The sequence below is a fragment of the Impatiens glandulifera genome, chromosome 1, assembly GCF_907164915.1.
Source record: "Impatiens glandulifera chromosome 1, dImpGla2.1, whole genome shotgun sequence".
Taxonomy (NCBI): Eukaryota; Viridiplantae; Streptophyta; class Magnoliopsida; order Ericales; family Balsaminaceae; genus Impatiens; species Impatiens glandulifera.
In genome coordinates, this window is record NC_061862.1 from 70,983,633 (window position 1) to 71,003,927 (window position 20,295).

General features: G+C 31.8%; 3 protein-coding genes across 3 annotated transcripts; all 3 read left to right on the forward strand.

Moving 5' to 3' along the window:
- The first annotated feature begins 3,534 nt into the window (after nucleotides 1–3,534).
- On the forward strand, nucleotides 3,535–4,738 carry LOC124921440 (rho GTPase-activating protein 68F-like). Its single transcript, XM_047462102.1, has 3 exons — nucleotides 3,535–3,844; nucleotides 3,928–4,192; nucleotides 4,280–4,738. Exons 1-3 carry the CDS (start codon nucleotides 3,730–3,732, stop codon nucleotides 4,497–4,499), a joined length of 600 nt encoding a protein of 199 aa, XP_047318058.1. The 5' UTR covers nucleotides 3,535–3,729; the 3' UTR covers nucleotides 4,500–4,738.
- A 4,691-nt stretch (nucleotides 4,739–9,429) lies between these two features.
- Nucleotides 9,430–10,663, forward strand: LOC124922041 (UPF0548 protein At2g17695-like). Its single transcript, XM_047462765.1, has 4 exons — nucleotides 9,430–9,654; nucleotides 9,734–9,910; nucleotides 9,986–10,190; nucleotides 10,281–10,663. The coding sequence occupies exons 1-4, from the start codon at nucleotides 9,596–9,598 to the stop codon at nucleotides 10,461–10,463; spliced, it is 624 nt and encodes a 207-aa protein (XP_047318721.1). The 5' UTR covers nucleotides 9,430–9,595; the 3' UTR covers nucleotides 10,464–10,663.
- Nucleotides 10,664–17,416: 6,753 nt separating this feature from the next.
- On the forward strand, nucleotides 17,417–18,503 carry LOC124921441 (UPF0548 protein At2g17695-like). Its single transcript, XM_047462103.1, has 4 exons — nucleotides 17,417–17,594; nucleotides 17,672–17,848; nucleotides 17,927–18,131; nucleotides 18,223–18,503. Exons 1-4 carry the CDS (start codon nucleotides 17,536–17,538, stop codon nucleotides 18,403–18,405), a joined length of 624 nt encoding a protein of 207 aa, XP_047318059.1. The 5' UTR covers nucleotides 17,417–17,535; the 3' UTR covers nucleotides 18,406–18,503.
- The last annotated feature ends 1,792 nt before the right edge of the window (nucleotides 18,504–20,295 follow it).

Here is a 20,295-nt window from a genome sequence, read left to right on the forward strand (position 1 = left end):
GGTGTTGTTCGGATTCGAGTTATTTTAAAAACTCAAAGTAATTATTACCAACAGAGCCGTAAGTACTATTTAATATTAAAATAATAATTTCTCATTTTTCCTTATTTACCCATTCTCTTAAATGCAGTTTTCCTTTTTCCTTTTCTTAGATTTTCATTCTTCCTTCATATATCATTTATTATCTTTCTAGAGTCTTCTCTCAATTGTCTTCTCTCTCAATATCATTCATATTACAGATTCATCCTTCATATCATTTATTATCAATTTATAGATTCTTCTCTCTCAATCGTCTTCTCTCTCAATATCATTCATTACAAATTCATCTGAATCTAAAGTTTTCTCTGTTATTCCTTCATATATTTACAGATTCATCCTGAATTTACAGATTCATCCTTCATATCATTTAGGTCTTAGGCCTTGTTCTTTTAAGTTTTTTTTAATCTCCATCAAACCACTTTTCAAATCAATCCCCTCTTATCCATCACATCACTTAAAACAATTTCTAAAATACTAAAATACCCTTTTTATTTTAAAGTTATATTTTAAATACTACATATTTTAATATTAAATTATAATAAAAAAAATTATTTTTTTCATTTCATTTATTTTTTACTATATTAATTTAATAATACATCTTGCTTTTATTATATTCTTTACTAAGGTTTTTGTTTGGATTCGGGTTATTTTAAAAAGTCAAAGTAATTATTACCAATAGATTCGTACGTATTATTTAATATTAAAATAATAATTTAATAATACATCTTATTTTTATTATATTCTTTACTAAGGCCTAAATGATATTAAAGCCTAAATAATACATCTTGCTTTTATTATATTCTTTACTAAAGCCTAAATTTTTTCATTATTTTAATATTAAATAGTACGTACGACTCTATTGGTAATAATTACTTTGAGTTTTTAAAATAACTCGAATTCAAACAAAACCTTAGTAAAGAATATAATAAGAAGAAGATGTATTATTAAATTAATATAGTAAAAAATAAATGAAAGAAAAAGAATAATTTTTTTATTATAATTTAATATTAAAATATGTAATATTTAAAATATAATTTTAAAATAAAAAAGGTATTTTAATATTTTGGAAATTGTTTAAAGTGATGTGATGAATAAGAATTGATTGATTTGAAAAGTGATTTGGTGGAGATTAAACAAAAACTTACCAGAACAAGGCATTAGTTTAGTTAGGAATTAGGATCTATATTAGTTTTTATTGATTATTTTATCAGAAACTCAAATTTTGTTAGGGTGATAGTTTTACATAATTTTGTTGCTCATTGTACAATGCCTATAAGCATCTCTAATTCATTTATGTGTGCAAAGCATAATGAGATAGAGAAAATTAGTTGGAGAAAAAAAATTATGAGTTAAAATTTGAGTAATGGCTAACCTTCACTTTTTATTAGATTACTGAAGTATAGAAACGATTGAGTGACATATTTTGTTTCTAAATAAATGTTTTATTACTTTTAAATAAATGTTTCTTTTAATAAATTTAAACTTAATACTTATTAGAAATAGTTAGTTATTTGTTTAAATTGTTATTATTAAAATTTTAATTCATATAGTTGAGATAGTTTTTGTTGATATTCGATAAGATTATTTTCAAATATGTAACGTGTTATGAGAAATAATTAAAAAAAATAAATATAAAATGTATTTTAAAAGAAATATGTTACGGATATTTTTTATGGAAAAGTTCCAATAAAATTATACATCAAAAATATCGTCGTCGAAATATTCATCTGAAATGGTAAAGCACCACAAAAAAATTTCGACGAATATTCCTACGAAAACATCAGGAACTTTCCGACGAATATTCTTAACAAATTTTTTAATGAAATTAATTCTTCGTAAATTCTGTAGTGAAAACAATAAAAAAATTTCAATGTAACGGCGTAAAAATTCGGTGGAAAAACCGTCACAAATATTTTTGATAAATTTTATATTCGCCGAAAGATTTATTGACGCCAGAATACCGACGATTATTATACAAATGAAAAATTTGTCACTAATTGTATATTCGTAAAAAAAAAAAAATTATGTATATACATCACAAATGTCATATTTCATATTTCCTTGTAGTACATTAATACTGCTTCATCTCTGATAAGATATTTGAATCTAAACTTCTTAAAAAAATCATACTTAAAGAATAAAATCAATATTTTATGAATACATAATTATTTTTATTTTATTTTATTTTTTTAGGATGGAACATTTATTTGAGTCCAATCAAAATTACTTATATTTATAATTATATTTAATATATAACTATCACTTCTTTTAATATTATTAATTTTTTCTGAATTCATAATTAAAGTTTTATTTGTGCCAAGGATATTTGAGCATCTCCTTAATCAGAAAATTATTAATTAAAATAATAATTATTATATTTCTACCATTTAAAAAAATGAATTATGTAATTTAACCTAATAATGTCAATTTTTTTATAAATAAAATTATTTATTTTAAAATAATTCCAATACATAATTGAGTCCTAATAGTATATCATGGCATATGACTATGGCTTGTTTTTGACTTAACAATAACTTCTAGGCTTCTTCTTTACCTTATCTATAAGGTTTCTTCCGGTCTTAATTTACTATGAAAAAAACAAATAACCTATATTAATTATATAATAGAATTATTGTAAAAGAAGTTGTCTAATTATTTTATTTTGTTTTTAAACAGTGATATATAATTCAATCAAATCTTTCAACATATTTTTACTATATTCTCCAAAAATAAAATTATTTATATAATAAAATTATATATAACAATTTTTTTAATATAATATATAATGTAATATATATTGAAAATTTATATTATTATAAATAAATAAATTTAATTTTTTTTATAAAATATAATGAATAAATAAATATATTAATAATTTTATATATTTAATTGTGTTTATAGTGTTCAGGACAGAATTGAGGTGAGATCAGGGGACACAAATATTATTCCGCCTTATTCTCGGTCAACTACCGATCAAATCGGGATAAAACTACCCAAACAGAGCAATTTAGTTTGATTACCGCGAGACGATTTCAAATTGTCATCCTTAAAAATTATGAGTGATAATTATAATTTGCCACGTGGTTTCTGTCCGAATTATCCCTCCATTAGGACGTTTTTTCTTCATTTTGATTTATAGTTGACCGGTCATTGGACATGGATGATATTTATGTTTACGTCACGTCTCAATCTCACCTATTCTACCCGAAAACTAGTAAAAATAATTAAATATTTAACCTCCCAAATATATTTATTTTTTATATTTTGAAAAAGTTTTAAAATTATTTTTTTATAATATTATATTAAATTAAAAAAAAAATTATTTTTTTTAAATATGATACACTAGTGCTCCAAGAATCTCTAAAACAAAACTAAGGACGATAAAATAAGCCCTAGAATGGGCCAATCCGGCCCATAGCCATCCATCCTAAGGAAGATGTCTTTTTGTTTTCTTCTTAAATTTTGTTATCCTTACTCTCTCTCTCTCTATCTATCTTAATTTCACATCCCCCATAACCCTGATAATACGCTTCTTCTCCATCAATTTCCCTCTACAAATCTCACTTTCCTCTCCTCATGGCCAAACCTAATCCCTCAACAGCATCTGATCTCCCGATAGATCCATCACGAGATCGAATTTAGTATATACAGTTTTCAAAACTTTTTTGTTTTCTCCAATTCACGGCACCTGAAATGATGTCTGAATCTGATCAAGAGCTTCTGCTCCAAAAACTGGACGTCTTCAAGATTCATGGAAGAGACAAGAGAGGTCGTAAGATCCTACGCATCGTCGGAAAATCATTTCCAGGTATCTATACAATTGATTACCTCTCTGGATCTATTCATTCATTCATTCTGAGTAATTTGTTTTCAATCAATCAACAAAAACAGCTCGAACCGTTTCGATTGACGTTCTGAAGAAGTTTCTAGAAGAGAAAATCTTCCCTAAATTAGAGAATCGTCCATTCTGCGTCGTGTATTTACACACCGGCGTTCAAAGGAGCGAGAATTTCCCAGGGATTTCAGCATTGCGATCCATTTACGAAGCGATTCCGTTGAATGTAAGAGAGAATCTCGAATCTGTCTACTTCGTTCATCCTGGCCTCCAATCCAGACTCTTCCTAGCCACCTTCGGCCGCTTCCTTTTCACCGGAGGGTAAGAACTAAGAACTAAGGAATGTGAGATATCTCCTCCGTCTCCTCTTCTCTGAAAATTGATTGATTAATTAATGTTTGAGAACAGGTTATACGAAAAGCTGAATTATGTAAGCAGGCTAGACTATTTGTGGGATCATATAAAGAGGAATGGGATTGAGATTCCAGAGTTTGTTCAGGATCATGATGATGATCTTGAATATCGTCCGATGATGGATTATGGCCAGGAGAGTGACCATCCTAGGGTTTATGGTGCACCGGCAGTGGATTCATCTGAGCCTATGTACTCTATGAGGTGCATCTCATAGTTCATTATGAAAGAAAGAAAGAAGAGAATCAAAAACATCCTCCTTATGTGGGTGAATTTTGTTCTTAAAATGGTGTATATAATCAAAATAGTATATTTTTCCCAAATTTATGTCTTTTGATTAAAGTGTTGATTTCCCAAGAGTTTGGTTCTTGTTGGAAGCTCAATGTTTAGTTATAAGTTCATTTGTATTTATTTGCTTTGTTTTGATTATATGATAGTGTCTTTGTTTTCCTAGAATCATAATGTTATTTAAATAGTTTTAATGTTAGAACAATTATATGTTTTGATGCAATACCAATACTTTTTTATTAATTTTCGTTTTCAAATGCGTGACGCGAATTTATAATTCACGCGTATTGTAAAATGCGTGATACAAATCGTGACATGTATCGTAAAATGCGTGATGTGAATGGTATAGTTTTGACACATGGTAAAGTGCGTGACACTAATTATATATATATATATATATATATATATATATATATATATATATATATATATATATATATATATATATATATATTGTGTCAAATGAATACTTGGGTTATTAAGTTAATATAGATATTTCACAAGTTTAAAATATTAATTTTGTAAATATTATTAATAGATATTTCACAAGTTTAAAATATTAATTTTGTAAATATTATTAACTTGGGCTATTTTTCAAATTTCAGTGTTAAGAAGACAATTCCCCAATTCTAATGGCAGTTTTTTTTTCCTTTTTATTTATTTATTAAACTTGTAATCAATTTTATTTTAAAGTTTTTAATTGATAATCTTCATATTTTTTTAAAAAAAAATTAGGGATTTTACTAACTTTTTTAAAAAGAATAAACTAATTTATCTTAAATCCTTGAAAAATAGTTTTAGTTTATACTAAAATAATTTATATTTTTATTAATTGTTTTTTTAAGGATTAATCATAATATCTTTTTAAAAGTTTAAATAAAAAACAAAAAAGGTCCTTAGGTTTTATACTAGTGTTCAACAAGTATATGTAACTAGAAGAGAAGGGGAAATTTGATAATATGACCCTGAAAATAAAGGTATTTTGAAATATAACCTCAATAATAATTTTTTTGTTTTTTAACCTTTTTTTTTAAATTTTTTCCAATTTTACCCTCAATAACCTTTTTATTTATTTTTATTTTTTCTTTTTTCTTTTCTTTTTCTTTTCTTTTTCTTTCTTTTCTTTTCTTCTTCCCCCGCTTTCCCTTTCCCCCGATCGTTGCACTCCCCCCCTCCCCAGACCCTTCTTCTTCCCTTCCGTTCTTATTCCCTTCCGTTGCACTCCGCCGACGTTCGCCAAGAAGCTCAACCCTTCCAGTCAGCCTCTTCGTCGATCGTCAAGCCGAACTTCCAGCCAACGACGATCGCCAAACCTCGGACGATTCTAGCCCAACGATTTGAGGTTAGTTTAGGTTTATTGTTTAGGTTTATTGTTTAAGTAATCTTAGTTTAGTTTAGGTTTATTGTTTTAAATGCTGAGAATGTTGAGATTGATATAGTTTGAAATGCTGAGAATGTCTGTGAATGGTTTGTGAATATTTGCTTTGCATGTTTTGATTAGGGTTTTGGGGTTTTAGTTTATTATGAATGCTGAGAATGAATGCTGAGAATGGTATATTTGATTAGGGTTTTAGGGTTTTAGTTTAGGTTTAGGGCTTAGCGTGGGGGTTGGGCGTGGGGCTTGGGCGTGGGGAGTGGGCGTGGGGCGTGGGGCGTGGGGCGTGGGGAGTGGGCGTGGGGCGTGGGGGTTGGGCGTGGGGCGTGGGGGTGGGGCGTGGGGGTTGGGCGTAGGGCGTAGGGAGTGGGGGTTCGTCGTGGGGCGTAGGGCGTGGGGCGTGGGGCGTGGCCCTTGGGCGTGGGTCTTGGGCGTGGGGCGTGGGTCTTGGGCGTGGGGCGTGGGTCTTGGGCGTGGGGCGTGGGTCTTGAGTCTTGGGCGTGGGGTCACGCAATATGTAAAACTAATTAATAAGTTTCTTAATAAGTGAGGATAGCTTAGTTAGGAGAATGTCAGACTGAAGATCTAAAGGTCAGGTGTTCGATCCACCTTCACTGTAAAAGTTTTTTTTTTTTTTTTTTGCCTTTTACTTTATAAAATTGAAATTGAAAATAGGAAAAATACCCAACATTCTCATTATCTCCAATGTGAACTTAAGTTTCTAGTATGAGCTAAGAAGGTAATCTTAATCTAGGATGAACCTTGCTAAATTTATATTCTTGTTTTTGTGCTTGCATTAATCGACTATAACAACTTTTATTATACATATCTATGTAACAGCAGCAAATGTACAAAGTCTTCTGATTTTTGGCAAAAAGAAAGAGGTATTACAGTGTGCAATTGAGGGTCAGTTATGGAGCTTTGTTGTTGTACTTGCAACACAAAATGGAGCTTTATGAAGTAGAAATTTGAACAAATTACTAATTGTTGTGTAATATATATGTTGTACTATTTGCTGCACTTGAGAAAAGCCTCCAGTGTGTAATGGAAGGGTGGGATTATAAGTAAGTCAGGTACTTATTTTCTCAATTGTCTCTTTCTCTCAACAATTTGTAAATTGAATTCACTGATGGGATTGTGCAAATCATGTATATTATACATACATTCTTATTCTTGAAAAGGAATCTCAATTCTTTCGTTTATATTTTATAAATCTTGTATTTTTTTGTATATATAAAGATTGTTTACTTAAAATTATTGAGAGCACAAAGCAACAAATAAGTTGTTTTTTGCCCAAAGGAAAACAACAAGTGCGTAATATAAACAAAATTCATCATTAACCAAAACATAGACAAAAGAAATAGGTTTGAAACTTAGAAACTAATTATTCAAATGGCTTGTTTAATAATTTTCTATTTGAATGACTTTGAGAAGATTATAATGTAATTTTTATAAGTCACACAAACACCATTCATTTCTATTTATACTAATTCAACATCTATGAAAGAATCAATGAAACAAATAAATTACTACACAATAAATAATGAAATTGAATTAATTATTCGCCCTAGGCCCATAACACTTGTACACCCTGAAAAAGGCAGTCCTATATAGAAAATTCAACAATTAATATAATATGCATCAAAAGTACATGAATATTTAAGATTTGTATATTAAAGATGTATACTTGTTCTTGTTACTGATGTGGTCCCAATCATCCCAACCACCATGAGCCACAATATTAGCGAAATAAGTATGAGCGTAAACAATTCTAGAGTATTGGCCCAAGAAAAATTGTACACACAACCATTTTGAAAGAATATTCATACATATCAAAATCATTTCAATGTTGTACACACAACCATTTTGAAAGAATAATTCATACATATCAAAATCATTTCAATGTTTATATATATCATCACTCTGTTTAAAAAATTTCCAATAGAAAAAAAAAAACTTTTACAGTGAAGGTGGATCGAACACCTGACCTTTAGATCTTCAGTCTGACATTCTCCCAACTAAGCTATCCTCACTTACTAAGAAACTTATTAATTAGTTTTACATATTGCGTGACCCCACGCCAAAGACCCACGCCCCACGCCCAAGACCCACGCCCCACGCCCAAGACCCACGCCCCACGCCCAAGGGCCACGCCCAAGACCCACGCCCCACGCCCAAGACCCACGCCCAAGCCCCACACCCTACGCCCAAGCCCTACGCCCCACGAAGAACCCCCACTCCCAACGCCCTATGCCCCACGCCCAACGCCTTACGCCCCACGCCCAACCCCCACGCCTCACGCCTCACGCCCCACGCCCCACGCCCACGCCCAAGACCCACGCCCCAGACCCACGCCCCACGCCCAAGCCCCAAGCCCCACGCCCCACGCCCCACGCCCCACGCCCAACCCCCACGCCAAGCCCTAAACCTAAACTAAAACCCTAAAACCCTAATCAAATATACCATTCTCAGCATTCATTCTCAACATTCATAATAAACTAAAACCCTAAAACCCTAATCAAAACATGCAAAACAAATATTCACAAACCATTCACAAACATTCTCAGCATTTCAAACTATATCAATCTCAGCATTCTCAACATTTAAAACAATAAACCTAAACTAAACTAAGATTACCTAAACAATAAACCTAAACAATAAACTTAAACTAACCTCAAATCGTCCGTTGGCTGGAAGTTCGGCTTGGCGATCGACGAAGAGGCTGGCTGGAAGGGTTGGGCTTCTTGGCGAACGTCGGCGGAGCTTGGAGTCGGAGAAACGGAAGCTGACGGGGGAAGAAGGGGACCTGGGGAGGGAGGTGACGGAGAAGAAGAACGGAAGGGAAGAAGGCTGGATGGAAGTGCAACGGTCGTCGGGGGAAGGAAAGGGAGAAAGGGGAAAGCGGGGGAAAAGAAGAAAAGAAAAGAAAAGAAAAGAAAAGAAAATAAAGAAAAAGAAAAGAAAAAAGAAAAAAAAATAAAAAATAAAAAAAAAATAAAAAGGTTATTGAGGGGTAAAATTGGAAAAATTTATAAAAAAAGGTTAAAAAACAAAAACTAAATTAGTAAGGTTAAATTTCAAAATACTCATATTTTTAGGGTCATATTATCAAATTTCCCCAATTCTAATGGCAGTTTTTTTTCCTTTTTATTTATTTATTAAACTTGTAATCAATTTTATTTTAAAGTTTTTAATTGATAATCTTCATATTTTTTTAAAAAAAAATTAGGGATTTTACTAACTTTTTTAAAAAGAATAAACTAATTTATCTTAAATCCTTGAAAAATAGTTTTAGTTTATACTAAAATAATATATATTTTTATTAATTGTTTTTTTAAGGATTAATCATAATATCTTTTTAAAAGTTTAAATAAAAAACAAAAAAGGTCCTTAGGTTTTATACTAGTGTTCAACAAGTATATGTAACTAGAAGAGAAGAGATTGTTACAGATGGCGGCAATGAAGAAAAGAAAAGAAAAGAAGAGAAGAGAAGAGAAGAGAAGAGAAGAGAAGAGAAGGCGAAGAACCAAAGCACATGCGAAGGTCGTTTTGAGGAGGAAGAGATCGAGAAGTCTTTTTTGGAGGAAGCTGCCGGAAGTTCCTTTTCAGAGAGAACGAAGAGGAGGCGATTCTGTAGATATACTTGAGATATGATGTTCTTGAGCTGGAATCGTCCTTCTTCCAAACAACAGAAGGATTGCATTATGACGTAAACTCTTAATTTATCTCTTTTAAGTTCAAATCTGCTTATGCATGATTCTGTTTTTTTACCTAATTCATGGAAACAGATCTGGATCTTTCAACTATGCTTCTAAACACATAGGCTCTACTGCTAAGCATGTCTCTTCCCTTCAAGAAGATGAGGATCTGTTGAAAGATGGTTTCCTCATTAACCATTCTCGTGTTTTGGTTGGTTCTGGCAATGAAACCTACGAAAAGGGAAAATCTGCACTTCAATCTTGGAGGTATAATTACATTTGTTGGATTTGAACTAGTACCCAAATGAGCTTGATCTTGGATTTGAATAATTCTTCTTCTAGGCATTTTAGTTTCGACTGGACATTTGTTGATCCTAAGACCCGAATTCAAAATGGGAACAAGTTTTGTGTTTGTGCGAAGGAATTTGTGCCATGGTTGATGATGCCACTTCAAGTGGTGTATGTGAAGGAAAACAATATCAACCAAAACAAGGCATCCATATCCTCATTTGGTTTTGGCAGTGGTACTCTTCATGGACACTTACTGGTTAGTTAGTCTTTGTTTTTGTAAATCAGAAGTCCCTCATTTCAATCATATGGGTGGTGGGTGTTTGATGAATTTAGACTGTTGGTGCAGGCTGGGGAAAAAAGGTTTTCGATTGAATTGGATGAGAATAATCAAGTTTGGTATGAGGTGTTGTCTTTCTCGAAGCCAGCCCACTTCTTGTCTATGATTGGGTATCCATATGCTGGAATGAGACAGAAGTATTTTAACCATCAATCTACAACTGCAGTCAAGAAATGTTGTTTATCTACTTAAAATCCTTTGTAAACAAATAAGAAGTTTGATTTTCACTGAGAATCATAAGTTGAAATGGAGGGTTTATCCTAACTAGGCTTTCTTTTAGAACTAGGGTTTATAAGTTTATTATATGTAGAAATTAACAGACTCTTGCGAGTTTTGAGTTTTAGAATATTCTGTGTACTTATGAATTATGAAAAGAAAAAGAGCTTAATCTCCGTCCTCTTGCTCGGGTTCATTTATATTGATCTGGGCTCGGTCGGACTTGCTCTATATCAAATGGTTCGGATCATGGCTTGGGAACCTTAGTTAAAGGACAGAAGGGTTTGGCCAGGGGCTCGGGAAGCTCGGTCCCAGACTCGGGCTACTTGGTCGTGGGTGAGGGTCCTAGGTCTAAGGTTAGAGTCATAGATCTAAGGTTAAGTTTATCGGTTATCGACTAAGATAGGGCTCGGTCCTAGGGTTAGAAATATTAGTCTTAGGCTAAAGGGAGTGCTCAGTCTTAGGTTCAAAAAATCGGTTCTAGGGCTTGGTCCTAACTGAAGAACACTATTCTAGTTGAAGAACATATGTCCTAGTTCACGGTCCTAGTTGAAGAACACCGGTCATAGTTCACGGTCTTAGATGAAGAACATCGGTCATAAGTTAGAAAACTCAGTTAGAAAACTCAGTCATGGGTTCCTCGGTCCCAAACTAAATTTTTCGGTCCTAGCTTTTGATCCCGGGTTCGTTTTATCGGTCCAACCTCAAGATCAGGACCGAGGATCATTAGTCCTATGTTACAACTTAAGAATCGTGTGTTCTTGGTTTAGTCAAGAAATTATTGAAGCTATAACTTTTGATTCAAATAATGGAATTATGATTTGTAAGCTACAGTTATTTCATATGATCATGAAGAACAAAAGTCTTAACATAAATCACGATTATAGAATATTTACAAAATCGATTTCTAAAACCATTTTGTACGCGTTTAAAAAACATCCACCCCGCAAAAATGATTATTCAACTTTGAAGAAATAAATATAAAATATAAAATTTTTTTGAAAATTTTGAAATAAAATTAAATCAAAATGGGGAATTATTTAAAAATCAGTTTGGGACTAAAGAGTGGTCACCTAAATTTTTATAAAATTAGAAAAAATAAATTAATGACATGTAAAACAATAACACTTTTAAAAAAAGTTGTTTAAGGGTTCGGTGCTTGGTTACATGTGACAAAGGACTTTTGTCGCTATGTCTCACATGCCCATTAAAAAAACAGTCTCTACTTCAACAATTTTGGCCTTTAAAAAAATATTATTATACTATCTTCACATCGGAGCCCCAAAGTTCATGCACATTAAGAAAAAAAGTCTTTTTATGGGGAATAACATTAAAGTGTAAAATAGATTTCTAAATTGGCTAAAATTGTTTTTTTTCAAGTTAAGCATCAAAAAGTCCCCAACAGAGTCACCAGAAAACTGTACGCGTTTAAAAAATGTCCTCTCCGCAAAAATGATTATTCGACTTTTAAGAAATAAATATAAAATATAAAAATTTCTTTCAAAATTTTGAAATAATATTAATTCAAAATGGGGATTTGTTTAAGAACCAGTTTGTGACTAAAGAGTCGCCACCTAAATTTTTATAAAGTTAGGAAAAATAAATTATTGGCATGTAAAACAATAACGTCTTTGAAAAGAAATTCTTTAAGGGTTCGGTGTTTGGTTACACGTGAAAAAGGGCTTTGGACGCTATGTCTCACATGCCCGTTAAAAAAAACAATATCTACTTCAACAATTTTGTTCTTTTAAAAAAAATATTATTACACTTCACATTTATGTATCATTCAGTGCTAAATTTTAATGCTAAGGATGTATCTTATTAATGTTTGAATGAAAAACATAAATTATTATATAAAACGTATAAACAATTCATTTTCAAAAGAGGTCATTCAAACATTTTAGACGTAATAATCATATTAATTATTTCTATTCATTCAAGGCATTAATTACAAAATGAAGCATAAATATTATATAAATATATACATAAATATATATCAAAATAAATAGATTATATAAATATATATATATATATATATATATATATATATATATATATTTAAATCATAAGCCTATTAATATAGGCCTATTAATAATAATGAAATATTTTCTAATCACATTAAACAATGATATATTAATAGACATGCATCAAATATTAATTTATAATAAGTAGGTACAAAATATATATATATATATATATATATATATATATTTAATTTTAGGATTTTTGGAATCCTAAAAAAAATAAAATAACAATTAAATATGAAAATAAATCATAACCAAACTGGACCTCAATTAAAGAATAAATTTTAATTTATTAAAAAAAATATTACTTCCTTATTAAGTTTGATTTTTATTTTTTAATTATTATTTATTTAATTAATAATAAATATTATATAGTAAAGTAAAATAAACACCTTTGAGCCCCCTACGTGGAATGGGAAAAACATATAGGCGGGCCTAATTAGAATAGGCTGGATTAAGGAATGACTATATCCCATACTAGGCTGAGGGATGGTAATGGGTACCCGTACACTCGATACTCGTGGGTACTCGATGGTTGGGTTTAGGTTTGGGTATTTTAAATCGGGGTCGAGGATGGGGAGTGAAAATGATTACCCGATCGGGTTCGGGGTCAGGGATGAAGAGTGTGCAAAACTCAAACCTGATTCCCGAAATATTAATATTATATATATATATATTAAAAATTTAAATGACTTTTCAAATTTTACATTAATACCATCATTACAAATTTACATTAAATATATTAATTAATTAGTTATATCAACACTCAACTAACCACTCCACAACGCGATCATTAATTTAGTTTATATTCCCCATACTCTTAATTTTCTATTTCTTTAATAACAAATATTTTTTCTCTCTATTCACTTCTTATTTCAAGATTAACATCTCTTATCTTTCTTTTGTTTCAATATTTTTTTTAATTTTTGTTGAACTTCTTTCTAATTCTTATTGAAGTTCATGTATGTACATTATTCAACTTCTACAATATAACTATACAAGTAAGTAATATTTTCATATGTGTTTTTAATATTTAGTATTTAACATATTTAGAAAATAATAAATAAAATTCATATTTTAATCGGGTAATGGGTACCCATCGGGTATTGGGTACCCGAGAATCGGGAATTGGGATAGAAATAGATATATCCGTCGGGTTCGGGGTCGGGAATGGATAATAAAATAAAAATTGGGTTCGGGGATGGGTACTTCACTACCCGGCGGGTAGAGTACCCGTTGTCATCCCTAACTGGGCTAGATAGAGGCATGAGTTGGGGTCTTTTTCTTTCCCTGATCTATTATGCACATGAATATTAAACAAAGCCCTCACAAAAAAAAACATTTTCCTTTCCACATGAAGGTCTCCACTTAACAAACAAAAGCTATACTAAATTTAATTTTTCTTTCAACACAAATTATCCCTAGTCTAATTCATAACATATCAGTTAACGTCATATCCAAGCAATTAACATTAATTTACAAAAGAAAAGCAGACATAAAGAACAAAAATCGAATAATGATAGACATGGGATTGATCCTTTCATCAATCCATAACCCACTGTTTTCCTAGGGTTCACCATTCTTGAGAAGAGGCTCAAGAACGGCTCGCCCAATGTTCCAACTCTTGGCTAAAGTTAGAATGAAAATTTTGATTTTAGTAAAATGTATGTCCAAGCTTGAGTAATAGGCACTTCATTTGAATTTTCCAAATTTATTATTTTTCTTGGATTTGTTTAATGAAAACAATTAAAAGATAGAGAGATAAAACCTGATAATACTCATGTTCACGACATTTCCGACTTGATGCTTGTATGACGTTTGTTAGAGAATTTGAAATATAACGGCTATCCATTTAGCTCATCTTGACAACTATTGGTTTTGACTTGACCAGGGCTTAATTTGTCCACTTAAACTGAGAATTAAAAATGTTATGATGTTTGACTTAACTTTTCCACTTTATCTAAGAAACGAAAATCTTACGTTTGACTTAGTTTGTCCACTTAAACTAAGAACCTTGTGTTATAACTTAATTTGTCCACTTAAATTAAGAAACATCTTTTTATCTTGTCTACTTAATCTAATTTATTCTTTGTTTAACTTGTCCAATTAAGCTATGAAACGAAATTCTTGTGTTTGACTTAGTTTGTCCACTTAAACTAAGAACCTGAAGTGTTTTTACTTTTAACCCGACTATTACTTAGTTTGTCTAGTTAAACTAAGAGATGACTTTTATCTTGTCCACTTAAGCTAAATTATTGTATATCTATCTTGTTCACTTAAGCTTAGAAACATTAAAAATTTGGCTTGTCCACTTAAGCTAAGAAACGGAACTCTTGCGTTGGACTTAGTTTGTCCACTTAAACTAAGAACCCTGAAGTGTTTTTACTTTTAACCTAACTATTACTTAGTTTGTCCACTTAAACTAAGAAAGGTCTTTTAGCTTGTCCACTTAAATTAAATTATTCTATATCTAGTTTGTTCACTTAAACTAAGAAACTTTAAATTGCTTAGCTTGTCCACTTAAACTAAATAATTAAATACTTTTTCATTTTTATAAAAATGCCCCTAGTATAGAGGATTCCTTACTTTTTCATCACTTGATTAGTCAACCACACTTTAAGAAACGAAATGTACACCTTCTTAACCTTCTAGGTATTTAAGTGCCTCTATGTTCTCGTGTTTTGGTGACATTAGATCAAAACATCTTCAAGAACAGGTTCAGTACATTGTCTCTTTGACTATTTAAAAGGAGACGAATTGTAAGTGCATTTCTTTGATATAGAGTTTATCAATTACGAATTCAAACTCTAGTACGAACAATAGCGTCAATTTTCTTTGAAGGGTCATATATGCTCAAACATCAATATATGAAGTTCACGTCAAAATTAATCTTTCACCCATGTACCATGCATGAAGTTATATCTCATTTCTCTTCAAGAAGTTATGTGCTTCGAACTCTAAGCCTTAAAGTGTATTTTCTTATACATACTCGAGGTATATCTGATAGAATCGATACTCTTGTTCTATTAATGGCAATAACTGTTGTGTTCGATCCAATCAAGAATGCTTGCAGTTGAATTTTTTTTCTAAGCTTTATTCTGAATTAGATGCCTTTAAGCATATCTTAAAAGTTAAAGAGGTAATTTATTCACTTTATTTGATGAATTAGTGCCTTGCTCCTTCAAGTCTAAGAGTTTTGATTTTTCAAATATTAAAAGAGAACAAAGTTCTATGTATAATTGGGATGATTTTGATGACTATTGTGCAAAAGTAGAAACATCGAAAAGTAAGAAATCCGAATTGGCAGATTATCTTGAAAAATGTCGTCTAAAAAAAAGAATGTGATTTCTAAAGAGTTTTCATGTTTAGAATGGTAGAGGATGAATAGAATGTAATATCTGATATTATCTAAGATAGCAGCTGACATTTTAAATTTATTTTCTTTATAATAAATAAATTTTCAATATATTACAATATTAAAAAATTTATTTATAAAATTTTATTAATTTTTTTTTTAGAATATAGTATAACGGTATTATGTGGAGATTCTTCGAAAGTGTATAAAACAGAGATGGTAATAAAAACAAAATTCAAAATAAAATGTAACAATATTGAAAACTCATTATTGGAACAATTCATTCCATTATCATCCTTAACTAAAGAAGTCTTCAGATTCAAATATGAAATGAGTTGTATTTTTATTCATCAAATCTTGTCAAAGAATTTATAATCTCCTCATCCATATCCTAAGATGATCCTCAATTGTCATATTTTGAATTATTAATATGCTCTATCCATTTCTCATATTCTTATCAATCTTTTATTAATATCATTAGTTAATATATAATTAATTATATTAACTTTTTCTTTTTTTTAACGTAAAATATTATAGTTTCTTAAAAAAAAATTAAAAACATATTTTTTCATTTAGGCCCTAGTGATTAGAGCGGTCAGACAGGCCAACCCATAGCGAGGCGGGTCTACCCACCAAAACCCATCGTTTGATGGGTCGATGGCGGACCGGCCCACCATCTCGGCGGGCTGAAAATCTCAACCAACTCAACCCAAGGTGAGTTGCGGGTTAGGCGGGCTAGCCCGCTGGTTGTCTCACTACAAATAAAAATCATTAATAGTTCTAGAAAATAAGAGTTCAAGAACATGATCAAATAGTCATAATACACACCAAACAAGAGTCTTGTTTATCGTTACACTTTAATTGACCAAATAGTTCAACAAAGTAACTAAAATTTGAAAATTTTATAAAATAGAAATTTCAGTAAAGTCAATATTTTTTAAATATCATCAATCGAGATATAATCCATGTCAAATCTTTCTCTTTCATCGTCTTTATCTTCAATGTCTGCATTAGCATCCTCTAGAACATTTGATTCTTCCTTGGACAATATTGATGTAACTATTACATTGTCTTATTGATTTTTATCTACATATAAAATACACAAAAATGAGCAAAGTATTAAATATTGACTGTTATAGTACTGCCTAAAAGAAAAAAAGAAAAAACTAGGGTTATGCGTCATATAAGCTATAAATCAGATTATATTTTTTTTGTCAACCTGCGGGCCAACCTAAACCCGACCCGCCTAGGTCTGCGATCCGAGCGAGCTAGCCCATGTAGGTCCACTTCCAAATGAGTTGCTAACTCAACCCGTCTAAATTGTTTAGCGGGACGGGCCAACCCAACTGGCCTAATCCAATTGACAGCTAATAATAATTGTTTTTTTTAAGAATTAATCATAATATCTTTAAAGTTTAAGTAAAAAACAAAAAAAGGTCCTTAGGTTTTATACTGTGTTCAACAAGTATATGTAACTAGAAGAGATCGTTTTTACAGATGGCGGCAGTGAAGGCGGGTCACGGGTCACGTCATTTCACCATTCTCTCAAGAGAGAGAGGAGAGGAGAGAAGAGAAGAACCAATCTGCTCAATCTGTCTGCTGCTTTTAACTGTTCCTCATCTCTCAGAATTGGTTATTATTTGGGCGATTCTGTAGATTTACTTGAGATATGATGTTCTTGAGTTGGAATCGTCCTTCTTCCGAACAACAGAAGGATTGTATTATGAAGTAAACTCTTAATTTATCTCTTTTAAGTTCAAATCTGCTCATACATGATTCTGTTTTTACCTAATTCATGGAAACAGATCTGGATCTTTCAATTATGCTGCTAAGCACATAGGCTCTACTGCTAAACATGCCTCTTCACTTCAAGAAGACGAGGATCTGTTGAAAGATGGTTTCCTAGTTAACCATGCTCGTGTTTTGGTTGGTTCTGGCAATGAAACCTACGAAAAGGGAAAATCTGCACTTCAATCTTGGAGGTATAATTACATTTGTTGGATTTGAACTAGTACCCAAATGAGCTTGATCTTGGATTTGAATAATAATTCTTCTTCTAGGCATTTTAGTTTCGACTGGACATTTGTTGATTCTAAGACCCGAATTCAAAATGGGAACAAGTTTTGTGTTTGTGTGAAGGAATTTGTGCCATGGTTGATGATGCCACTTCAAGTGGTGTATGTGAAAGAAAACAACATGAACCAAAACAAGGCATCCATATCCTCATTTGGTTTTGGCAGTGGCACTCTTCATGGACACTTACTGGTTAGTTAGTTAGTCTTTGTTTTTGTAAACCAAAAGTCCCTTATTTCAATCAGATGGGTGGGTGTTTGATGAATTTAGATTGTTGTTGCAGGCTGGGGAAGAAAGGTTTTCGATTGAATTGGATGAGAATAATCAAGTTTGGTATGAGGTGTTGTCTTTCTCGAAGCCAGCCCACTTTTTGTCTATGATTGGGTATCCATATGTTCGAATGAGACAGAAGTATTTTACTCATCAATCTACCACTGCAGTCAAGAAATGTTGTTTATCTACTTAAAGTCCTTTGTAACTAAACAAGAATAACACTTTATTCTCATTTATATTGTTGTTGATCACTCATCTATTTGTTTTCTTAAGCTAAATATATTATATTCAAACATCCTAATACGAAGTGACAAAGATTTTGGCTAAAAGTTAAAAAAAATTAAGTTTTTAAGTTTGATTTTCACTTGAGAGTCATAAGTTGAAATGGAGGGTTTGTCATAACTAGGCTTTATTTTAGAACTAGGGTATAAGTTTATTATATGTAGAAAATTACAAACTCTTACTTCAACTCAAAGCATTTTTTAGTAAGAATCAAATTTAAAATTATATGTTTGTCTTAGCTATATATCTTATATTCATACTAAAATGGTTATGGTACTTTAAATGACAAAATTTGTGTAAAAGTTCAAAATTATAAGTTCAATTTCACTAAGAACGTCATAAAGATGGAATAGAAGGTTTATCCTATAAGCTTATCTTTTAGAATTAAGGTTTAATTACTCCATTTCAACTTGTTTTTAGTGATGATTGCTTTTATTTTTTTTCTTTGTTTAGATGACACCCTCTTTTTATCCCCATCAGGCTTACCAAGCCTGACCCAGTTAGTGCTGCCCATTAAAAAATATAACACCGCCCAGGTTAGGACAGCCTACCTCTCGGTGCAGTCAATTTTGTTGTAACGGAATGCGTTAAATAACGTAAGCAATAAAGAAAAACAAATATTTAATGTGATTCACCAAGATAAAATTGGGCTACGTCCACTCAAAAAATATAAACTATTATTGAAAAGATTGTTATAGAGATGATAACATAACAAACGGGTGATCACACGAGTTTATATAACCTAGGATGCATGGGTGCTTCGTTTCTGTAGCGCACTGCGCACCGGGTGCTTCGGGGGTGCGGGGGTGCGGCTGGGAGTGCGTATGGGGTGCGCCACGTGGCGTATCCCAGAATCGAAGGTGAGGGGTGCGGGAATGGCATATTCAGTAAATATGAGTTCCAAAATATTAAAAAAATCCCAAATTAAAAAAACCCCCAAATATTAAATATGACTATGAGCCCCCAGCCCCCAAATTAAAAAACATAATCTCTACGGTGCATCTCTCTCGGCTGCATGTCTTCTACTACCATTCTTCCACTATCAGGTTAGTTCTTCTTCTTTTTCTTCTGTGTGAGAGAGATATTATATCAGATAGAATCAATGGCTTCCTCTAACTCAGCTTCAAGTACGACAGTCACTCCAAGCCAACAAAGTTCGGTAGATAAGGACCTGCTGTGGAAACGTGTGACAAAATTAGTGAAAATGAAAGAGAGATGTGGAAATACGAAAATTAAATGCAACTTCTATAATCTGGAATTTACGGGTTCGTATTCAAGGGTTAAAACACACCTGTTGCAGATCAAGGGAGAAGGAATTTCAGTGTGTCCCAGAGTCACTACTAATATTTTGTTGCAACTTCGAAGGGAGATGGCAGATGCAGAAGAAAGAAAAATACAGATTGTAACTTTGTGTACTTATAATTTATATAATTATATAATTATATTTTATATGACGTATCCCCGCACCCGAATCCTTGTTTTTTAAATTTTGCCGAATCGGCGTATCCCCGCACTCACGCACCCGTATCCGTGTTTCCTAGTATATAACACTCGTCCCTTAAAATCTTAATACAGAAATCCTAGAAAATTGAGAATTTGGGTCGGCCCATTAAGAAAACCCAACTATTCAAGTTTATTCAACAAATGTCCACCTTGACTTAAATTCTCTCATATGTTCCATGTGTATTAGTCAATGCCTAAATGTCCTAGATACATTCGTCGATGTCAAATGGTCCAGATGCATTTGTCAATGTCAGATGGACCAGATGCATTCGTCGATGCCGGATAACCTAGATGCACT